At 34.5% G+C, this 11626-nt stretch overlaps 1 protein-coding gene and 1 pseudogene across 1 annotated transcript; one reads left to right on the forward strand and one right to left on the reverse strand.

Annotated features, from left to right (window-relative positions):
- Positions 1 to 882: 882 nt before the first annotated feature.
- Positions 883 to 1483, reverse strand: LOC121246732 (monothiol glutaredoxin-S3-like). Its single transcript, XM_041144984.1, has one exon. It carries the CDS (start codon positions 1247 to 1249, stop codon positions 938 to 940), a length of 312 nt encoding a protein of 103 aa, XP_041000918.1. The 5' UTR covers positions 1250 to 1483; the 3' UTR covers positions 883 to 937.
- A 4685-nt stretch (positions 1484 to 6168) lies between these two features.
- Positions 6169 to 6870, forward strand: LOC121246733 (annotated as a pseudogene).
- Positions 6871 to 11626: the final 4756 nt, after the last annotated feature.

An 11626-nucleotide genomic window follows, 5' to 3' on the forward strand; every position in this document is an offset into this window, starting at 1 on the left:
ATTTAAAAAAATTATAATGATGAGTTGAATTGAATTTGATAACCAAACGTACACTATATCTCATGATCCCAAGTACTCGAGTTAAGTTCGGCCCAATTAAATTTTTTTTTTGTTTTTTTGAAAGGTAGTTCGGCCCAAATTCCCAATTAAGTTCTACGAAGGGTAGGCTCGATCGACCTATTAAGTCCGGTAATTCTTCACTTTTATGTTATCAACGTACTTGGATTATATACACATGCGCCCTTTTCTATCATTTTCTTTTATTACATGTGACTAAATATAAAAGCTAATTAAGATGCACGGAAAATAATAATTGGCAGGTAAATCCTAGTTGCGCGCATCGGAGGCACGTACGACCTTTTCCTCTGTTAATTTTGTAAGGTAACAAAAAAAGGAGGAATGCAATAACCTTGTCAGTTACAAGTAATTTGGCACATCATTGAAAAGAAAAATAAAAAAAAAAAAAATTTAAGAATAGAAGGTGATCTTTTGTCTCACAAAAATTATTTTTATTTTTAATTTATACCGTTTTATTAAACGAATGTTTAAATATTAGTATCGATATGTATTTTGATACGCAAATTCGCTTACAAAAAGACTGTTCTATGCCGTATATGTAAGATTTTAGCTCACAAGTACTAATTGTTGCACAACAAAGCTTAATTACAATAAAGAACGCTAAACTTGAAACTTTGACGCAAAATTGCAACTTTTATTAGCTAAACCAAGACACAGTAGCAGACTGGCTGGATATATATATATATATATATATATAGGACTGTAGTTATATAGTTATTAATTAAGCTCTATATATATATATGGCTATGTTAGCACACATCATGCACGCATAATATATAGATATATATCCGACCCAAACCCTCATTATCTCATACATATATATATATATATATATATATATGTATATATTATATGATCATCAGAGCCATATTGCACCGGCGCGTTTAAGCATTGGAACTAAGGCCCGGCGGAGGTGAAGGCTCATGACCTCGTTGGTTCCGCCCACCAGTTCACGACCAATGAACACGGCCGGCACACTCGGGTTGCATCCAAGCCTCGCGAGAGCCTGCTCAATTTCCCTCCCCCTTGGAATCTCGTCCACCTCATGCACCGCAGCGTTCACCCCGAGCTCCGTGATGAACAGCGTCTTGATGGTGTGACACATGCAACAGGAGCTCCTGCTGAATATCACCACTGGCCTCTCCGACACCATGTTCGTCACTCTCTCCATTGTCAGTTATTGCAAATGCAGTCTCTGAACGAATAACTCGAACTTCTTTGGGTCGGAGTGAAGGGACGTTAATGGAAAGGGAAGGCAAGGAATTAGAAAGAAAGTAATTTAGAGAGCGATATTGGAGCGATTGTAATGTGGGCTCTGTGAGGAATGCGAAGATCGAAAGCAGTTGAGATCTCAGGTTTTGCTGTGTGGGAATTCAGCTGGGAAGAGCAGTCATTTATATAGGAGTTTGGTAGTGACCGGATTTGCAAATTTTCATAGCAAGGAAAAGGCTTAATATGATAGTAAAGAGAGATGAAAATGTTCGATCCCTTAGGTCTTTTAGTTCTAGTCCAAATAACACATTGATCGATCATTACTTTGACAGCGATTGACGTTTAGCTACACGACTAAAGTTGCACACAGCAACGAATCTTAGCATACAATTAATATGGCGACGTGTGCTTTGGACGCCTTCAACTTATTATCCAGACATTTGCATTTATATATATATATATATATATATATTATTTCTGTTGATAATATAATATTATATATATATATTGGATCGAATGAACCCTTTTTTTCATTTTTACCGATATATAAAAGAATAATTCTATTTATCATCATCATCTCATCATCTCATGACGTGATATTAAATGATTAGAGATTATTTATTATATTTCACTTGTGAACCTATCATCTAATACTATATCATGAGGATGAATGTGTTTGATAATATAAAGTGCGTTCGTTTTAATTTCCTTAATGTGGTTTTTCTCCAGTATCTATCATGGAGCATCTGCTGAGTGAGGAAGAAGTTGGATTTATCCAATTGGGACCTCTTTTTTGGAAATTAGATTCGCGTCCAATTCAACAAACGGATAGAGAAAGCCGACGGAATAAGAAGAGATTACTAGGAAAATTTTGTTCGAATAGGCTACATGCAATGCATGAAAGAGATGGAACCTCTAATACAGCCGCTTAATTGAATATCGATGAAGATAAATTAATTGAATAGCACATCTTCAACGACACCAAATTTAGATAGATCTACGATAATGGTTCACATATATATATTTATATACATATATATATATTTATATATATATATCTCACATGTCAAGGAGAATGAATTAATATTAATTTCTCGAGCAACTTTTGGAAAATATATATCTTTTTCTTTTCTCTAATGGGCCAAGTCCCTATCATTTTCTAGAACATGACGTCCCATACCCAGAAAGCATGCCGTACATACGAAGAGAAGGCAGATGCCATATGCATGAGGTCCCCATGCAACATTATCCATGTATCGATCCTCTGTTTGTCCATTTCTTTGAAAATCTTCCATGTACGTCCTATTGTGGCAAGGGGATAAAACTTTTTATTTAGAAAATAGGCTCACTTTTAAAAATTAAATAATCAGTAATTGTAACTAAAGGCATATGGCCGGCATAACATGATCCAAAATTGGAGGTTTGGGTTCGACCCCCTCGATCCCTGATTCAAAAGAATAAAAAAATCAGTAATTGTACACCGGCGCTACAACTACAAAAGGATCAAGCGTTTCATCCCAAGAGAAAAAAGTAAAGAAAGATAAAGAAAGATAAAAGGCATAAAAAAAAAAAAAAGGAATAATTAAAAACCGTGTGCCGATCATCTGCATACAAGGTACGTACTGTGTGAAAGCTCATTTAGAAAATCCGGGGAAAATCTACTGACATTCTCGAAAGCTTGAGATCATTGATCGATCATGATAATGTCATATCTAGAAAGATCTTATCAAATCACAACCTTCCTCACCTTTTTCTATCAACCTTTCGTACCAAAATTCGATCGAATCATCCTCATGCAATTCATGATAACGTCAAGACTAATATACTATATACTATTATATGTATTTATATTTATATATATATACTCCTTGTATATATCTTGCGTGGTCCAGGAACACACTCCTTGTATACGTACGTGAATTCAAGCTGTCTCACATGTTGCCACTATAGCATGCCGTGACTTGCAACTAAAAAGCATCTCTATATGCATGCAGGAAACGACCATTATATTCAAAGGAGGAATATAGATAGTGCCTCGTGCAAAACCGGCCCAATTCGAAGGCTAAGGGACATGAGTTAATATGTGGGGGTTACTTTACCGTAAGTAACATAGTGTAGTACGTTCTCGTACTTATCTATTATGATCTTCTGATTCTCGCGGCTAATCACAAGCATTATGCATGCATACACCGATCCCATGCATGCACGGGTATTATGTAGCATGCATGCATAATGTAGTGCAAGTGATACGTAGTGCCATTGTACAATTCGGAGGTGAGAGATACGTAGTGCCAGGACCCGTCCTCGCATTCTTCTTTATCATCAAGCGTGTGGCCGGACGGAGGCCAGCTAGGCCCCAAGGCCGGCTGGAGAAAGAATGTCAACTTTTAAGCGCATGAAGATAAAGAAGAATGCGAGGACGGGTCCTGGCATCGATCACATGTATTAGGTTTTCATGGGTTGGTGAGGTACAGACCTGTACAAATTGCTTTCCTATTATTCCCACAGAGAGAGAGAGAGAGAGAGAGAGGCTAAAGAACCTTATTTTATACTCTTTGCCTTTATTGATAGCTTTTGTAGATACGAAACAGAAAGAATACATGCATCTCCATCCAAAATCTAAAGCAAGCTGCAGAAAGAAGAAAATTCTATCACTACACTCAAGTCATTTCGATTATGGAACAAAATATTACCAATAAAGAGAACGTATATATCCATAGATAATTTCTATATTCAGAGACTAATTAATTAGTTTTCACATGTTTAATTTCTGTTGTAATGGTTTTATTTATTCTACATGATCATGGATTGCGATTCTCGCTGTTCTTGGTGCAATATGCATGGTATAGATCTCCTAGAAATGGTTTCGGATGTCGACGCTAGCTAGCTAATATCCATCATTATTTAACACGCGAATGGATCATCGATATTCTCATGCATATATGCATGGCAACTTTTTCATAATTTAATTTGCTTAGTACTCTATCATCAAATAGAGTAATGTGCGATATATACATATATATATATATATGCATGATTGCTTATATTCATACTAGCTAATTATATATAACATGTGAAAGAGTGGAATGTGTGAATCCCTAGCTCTTATGATCAGCTTCCGAGATAATGATTAAGCAGATCATGTGATCGTCTATATATATATATATAGAGAGAGAGAGAGAGAGAGAGAGAGGTCTATAAACGTGCATGGGAATCGTAGATTAATCTTATTTGTAAAAATTTTTGGTGATCATGACAATATATACTTCGAAGCTCGAATTTTTATATATAATGATTTGAAATAAAATATATTTTAAATATTGGAAAGATTAATATCATGTTATCTTGCAAAAGTAATACGTCCTCCAATGCGCGCATGATCATCATGATCAGTGTTGTACTAAAAGATGCATGGCATGGCAGCAGCTAGCATGCATGCATGTGGCCAGTCATGAGATATACAGTATGATATGGTGTGGTACTGGTGTGTTGCTGTGTCAGTCGGAATTTAAATTTTATAGATGAATCTTAAGGGCTAGCTACCTCTACTACTGTGGCCGGGTGGTTCTCCATCATCCAAAAAACAATTAGATATATATGCGGCATACACAGTACTACATGCACAATTTATAGTACTTAAGCCCGGTGGGAATAATTAATTAATTAATCAATCTCGAAATTCAATCTATAATATATCATGAAACATTATATTAACATGATAAATTGAGAGAATTAATGCATCATCATGTGTGGATCAGTACTTAAGTAGTAGCTAGTTATAAGGATTGGATTGGATGGTTGTAAAATAGGCATATGAATATATCATTATTCTAATAAGATGATGATCATCATGTGTGTGAGTACATGTACGGACTTCTCTCATCCTTCAATATTCTCTTCCTTTCCTTCTACCAAAACCATTTGCAGAGATACACTTCCCATTGTTTCTCCCTCTCTTTTTCCAGCTTCCATATATAACCTGATCATGATCACCTTCATATCTCTCCATCCACCCAACTTTCGGGCTATTCGTAAGGAGTTATTTGCGACGATAGTGGAATGAAATGATTTTTTGCAAAGAAAATAGAATTTTTTAATAAAAAATAGTCATTTTCATAACTAATAATTGACTACAAATTATAAGCATTTTTTTATAGTGATAAATCTATGGCTTATGCCTGTGATTCTAATTTATATTCCCCACTTTCTTAATTATCTCCTTTAATTTTGATATATATATATATATATATATATAATATAAATGGTGCTAGCTAGTACTTAATTCTACTACATACACATCATCTAAAGCTCAAAAACTTTATGCAAAATTTTGCGGAAAAAAAAAATGATATGCGCGCACATGATCATCGTCATGATCTGTGCGACTGCATCGATCTTTCAGCCTGATCTAGCTAGCTAGCTCGTCCCAAAGCCATCGTCATTTTAACCAAAAGTTGACATTTCCCACTCACATAGCCTCTCACATTAACGTACATATTCGAGCTGGGGCATACAATTTTTAAATTCACAAAAACGCTAGTGTACCGTACGCTGCATAATACTAGCTAGCCACTTTTTCCTTCGCTAGTGATATTCCAGTACTTTCGGCAGCGTCGTTTGGCTAGCTTATCTCTATTAGCTAGCTTGATAGATTCTTGGAACAACTGGGTAAGATTGTTAGCAGCTAGCAAGCCACACATGTCGCTATCGATGCTGATTTTGGGCCCCGGCCAAACCCAAATTATATCCAATGGAACCTTCACCTTTTCATCCCTCCATTAATTTCTTGCTTCGGATTAAGTAAAGTACTTTTATATGCAAGTACGTTAAAATCCACCACCTTTCCCAGCTGATCTCCCTAGACGTTTCTATAAAAGGCCCTTGAGATAGAACTTCATTTCCATCACAAACCAATTAAGCTGCCTGCTAGCTATATCCTGTATCTGCAATAGTACTTAATTTCTACCATATTTTCTCGCATTCCCACCAGAATTTCAGAACTTCAATCACAACCGGCCTAGATCATCTCTACTTCACTATTTGTTAGGATATCCAGAAAGAAATCACGTACATATATATATATATATACATATACATATATCGATCTTTGATCGCGGTCGAGCCAGGGCGGCTCTCTACGTACGTACGGGAATGGATCGCATTGTGAAAGTCGCATCACAGAAGGCAGTGGTGATATTCAGCAAGAGCTCCTGCTGCATGTGCCATGCAATCAAAAGGCTATTTTACGAGCAAGGAGTCAGCCCTGCAATTTGTGAACTCGATGAGGAACCCACGGGGAAGGAAATGGAAAGGGCTCTGATCATGCGGCTCGGATGCAACCCCTCAGTTCCAGCAGTGTTCATTGGGGTAAATTTGTGGGCTCTGCAAACACGATCATGACCCTTCAGCTCAATGGGAATCTAAAGAAAATGCTCATAGAAGCCGGAGCTATATGGCTTTAAAATTAGCAACATGCAGCACTAGCAATTTGCCTCATACACGTAAACCCTAGTACTAGTACGTACGTACCGTAGTAAGTTCCAAATAAGGTTATTTAATTATAACTCCTTGTTTTCTTAATCCCCCCCCCCCCCCCCCCCCCCCCCCCCCCTCCCCCCCCCCCCCCCCCCCCCCCCCCCCCCCCCCCCCCCCCCCCCCCCCCCCCCCCCCCCCCCCCCCCCCCTCCCCGCCTTTACTTTTTGTTCTTCCATCCGGCCGCGGCAATGTACGTTCGTATTGCCAAACAATCTATATATAATGGAGTCCGTAAGTCATGTACTGTTCTACACAACTAATATGAACTAACTCATGTTACTGCATGCACATGAGTACTACTGCATGCAGGTTTTCTATTAAGATTTACAGTAGTAATTAATATATAATATTATCATATATCAATATTAATGCCTTTTGTTTTCCTTCTCCGAGATTCTAGTGATGATCTTTAATTAAGTATTCTCGACAGTACGTACTTCATTCCCTTGATATACTCTAATTGATGCACGTACGTATAACATGCATGAAAGATTAAAAAATAGAGAAATTTCTTCTTGTCAGGTACGTGACACGTAATTAATTATTAGGGCGTAGAATATACTCTCAAAATTAGTCAATTGCGAGAAATTCTTTATCAAGAATATTCTATTTAATTAGCTGATCATGTACAGCTTAGTGCTGAGAAAATAATTAATATCAATAATCCAATTATAAACCATATATTAAATTTCCTGACAAGTATATATGTATAATATATGTGACATGATGATTAATTAACTAGCTGTTTTTTTTTTTTTGGTCGTCAATGAAAATGGATATATATTATAATATTCTCCGATAATATTAATATATATCTCTAATTAAGTAGATAAATTATCAAGCAACTATATATATTCTTGCTAAGATTCATGTTCCATCAAGCAAGCATGATCTTAATGAATGATAATTTCTGATCCGATATTCCATTAACAAGTTCCCTTGTTTGGTAATCTAGAGGTATTGCTCATGATCTTCGGAATATTTGGATCAGAATTGAGACTTAATTAAGTAGTACTTCCATATAATAAATTAAAGATCCTTAACTTATTATACGTACGACGTCCCGTCTGACTTTAATTAGTATATATGTAGCTTGGTTGATGCCCCGGCCAGCTCGTCATGACTGATATTTAAACAAGTGATCATGATCATTCCTGAACTATTATTTCTTTCTTAAGTGGGGATCGAGCACGATTAGACTTGTGATAGACATTAGACATCAGAATAAAAACTGGATCAAACGACTTATAAAACCATTCCAAAGAATTACGCATTTTATAATTAATATTCATATAATGTAAAATATATACGTACGTAGCTAATTAACGGATATTCAAAAAAAAAAAAAAAAATCCATTCTATCCATTGTGCAAAAAGGAAAATGTAAAATGTATTTATGCGACAATGTAATATTAATGTGGACGTTATTGGTTAGTAAAATTAATCAATTTTTGTTTGTTTTTATATATAATAGATCATTTCTTTGATCTGTCCCTGGTCTCTCTTTCTTTATTATTTTTCTGTAATGCTAATAAATATAAATTAAGGGCGTGCAAGTCTTGTACAAGTATTTTGAAAAAAAGTATAAATTAATCACTCAAAAATTTATCTTTTTATGATGGATTCCAATTATTTTTTAGCAAAGAGTCCTAGCGAGACCTGTAAAATAATTCAGTTAGCTATTTTAGATCATATGTAATTGTAGATCAAGAACCAATGAAATTAATAATGCATGCTGTTATTTGGCAAACAACCAAAACCTAGGTCATTAATTGTGGAATCTCTAGTTTGTTTTCACATATGAGATCATGAGATTAGTTGAGATAAAAGTAGAAAGTTAAATAAAATGTTAGAATATATTTTTTTTAATATTATTTTTATTTTGAGATTTGAAAAAGTTAAATTGTTTATTTAATTGTGTGGAAGTTAAAGAAAATTGTAATGATTAGATGAGATGAGTTGAGAAAAGTTGTGAAAACAAACGAGGACGGGTCTTGATTTCACACATGAACAGTTGTGAAAAACTGAAAACCTACATGGTTTGACTTAGGCTCCGTTTGGGTAGTGCAGTGTTCTGAGAACACTCCACTACTATTCATTATTTTATCATTATTTTTCACATACTTTTCATTATTTTTACTACTATTCAATATTATTTAATATTTTATCATTACTTTTTCACTACTTTTTCATTACTATTCACATAATATCTGATATCACCTCACTACCCAAACACAACCTTAAGATGTTGGATAGGGAAGTACTTAACTCCTCTAAGTTAATTTCTAACTCATTCTAGCTAGTACTCATCTGGTTTGAAGGAAAAACTTTCAAAGTGGATTTGGCGATCGAAATTCCAAATAGTGTTGGTAATTCTGAGCTAAAGCTAATTAATTAGGACTGGCCAATAAGCTGGCCAGGTATCAATTTCATCCAAATTAAGTACTGTAGAGAAATGAAAACAAGGAAAGAAAATTACGATCCAAGCTTTCTTCCATTGATCGGTACAGATCACCCTTTAACGGATCGATCTAGTGCAAAGAATTAAAGCATCATGTCCTTAATCAGATACAAAGCAGAAATTACGGCTAGCTAATCAGCACAAAGTCCTGATCTGTCTAAATAGCGGGTATTATTATATATAATTTATCTCCTCAATTAATCTTGATAATAATAAGGATAAAGCTAGCTACTTGCAAATTATATGTTTATTGACGCACCAAGCACACTATTTGTTGGAAATAAAGTGATATATCTGGAAAATCACGAAGGCAAACCATAAGAAAATATCAAGTCAGAATTCAAGACTTGATCAACCGTAACGATAATTTCTTTAGAATATATATTTTTATCGCATTTCTTAATGCTATAGAGTTTTGATAAAATTGTTCCAAAGATACAATGAAACTTCTGGTTTTGCTGTTCTAATACTAGCTAGTACTTTTTTAATTAAGAACAACTAAAAAGTACTCTTATATGAGAATTTCGGGATGGAGAGATATTAATCAATTTTATTTATTATGACTTAAAGTAATGACCTGAAAATTCTTCATAATGGTCATTATTGAGCCCACCTAATGCTGATCACAACATGCATCATGATATCTAGTCTTAATCTCAAAATTAATTAGATGCAGTCCAACGGTTATAAATGACTAACTTTTTGTTCCGTGCGTGACAAATGTAGACTGCACTCAGTGCCCTCCATGTTTTAATAGCCTTCATTCATTGCTCAGGGCAAGCAATAATTACCCAAAAGAAAGTTGAGCAAACTGATTTGGAAAAATTTAATTGTAAGCGATTCTGCGTATTAATACATGCATTCATTTAGTATGATTGGTCAGAAAATAAATTTTATTGAAAAAATACTAATTTAAATTTAGAATATTAATACAACAATATTAGTACGCAGATTGGTATACAAACTTGCTTATACATAGCAAAACTCGATTTGATTTCCCGTCTTGCTCCTATATATAAAGAACTAATTATATCATATAATTATTTGAAATACCCAACATAATATCTTTTATAATTAATTTATAAATTCTAACACTAATGGGGTAGAAAATCGCTTCATTAACTACATAAATCCCATGTCATCCATATCAATCCAAAATTACCATGTTGAAAATAGAGAAGGACTAGGGAGAGTGTACGTTATCTCGACTTGTCTAGGCTTTGTGGCTTCATTTCCTTCAGGGTGGCGATGTTGATCCAACATACTTGTCCCGGACCTTTGGTTCAATAGCCGGGCTTAACCCAAATAAATGAAAGATTATATCCTACACTACACTACACTACACATTTGTTGAAATTAAGGAAAAAAAATAAAAAATAAAAACTCACATCCGTAAGTGTGCAGTGTAAAATTGTTAAGTAGAAGAACTCTAATAGAATATATATATATATGTATATATGCTTCTCAATGTTATTTAAAACAAAAAAAGTATGACTTTTCTTACTCTTAGCTTTAAAGAATAAACTGAAAAAAAAAATTATTACTTACACGTATGTCATGTGTCAACATGTTTTTATTTTATGATTATTTTAGCTATAATAAAAATATAAAATATAAGTAAATTTATATATTAATTGATGTAACCATCTTTTATATCAATTATTCATTTTAATTGTTAATAGACATGCTTGTAAATAGATTTTTACTAAAATGCACTTCGTTTTTTTTTTTTTTTTTTTTTAATAACCAAAACCGCATTCATTACAAAACAAACATTACAAGTGTTTTTCAGACCAGATGACTTGTGCAATACATTTTGGGAAAGATCCCTACCACACACAAATATCATCTACATTCCAAGCAAATTTTGCTAATTTATGGGTAGCCTCATTGCCCTCACGAATAGTATGTTGGATAGTGCAGCTATGAAACATCTTCATGAGATCCTTATCTCCATTATGAGGTTTCCTAGGAGAGACATAGAGCAGCTTGCAACTTTTATAGTATTAACCATCAACAAAGAATCGATTTCTAGAATGAGATCTTGTATTCCTTGATAAGCACAAAGTTGCAGGCCTTTAAATATTGCCAAAAGTTCAATTTCAGTAAGATCATTCACTTCATTTTCCTTCTTACTTGCTGTCATAAGAACCTCACCTTTGCAATCTCTTAGAATTGCTCCCACGCCTGTTCTTAACTGATTTTTGAAGATATCACCATTGACATTAAGTTTCAATATACCGTCCTCCGGCTGAATCCATCTACACTACACTTAGTGTTTTTGCTTCTTCAACAAAGTCACATTTTTATGAAGTTTTAAGAAAGTCAAAGCATGATCCT

Source organism: Juglans microcarpa x Juglans regia, chromosome 1S (assembly GCF_004785595.1).
Source record: "Juglans microcarpa x Juglans regia isolate MS1-56 chromosome 1S, Jm3101_v1.0, whole genome shotgun sequence".
In the NCBI taxonomy this organism is placed as follows: domain Eukaryota; kingdom Viridiplantae; phylum Streptophyta; class Magnoliopsida; order Fagales; family Juglandaceae; genus Juglans; species Juglans microcarpa x Juglans regia.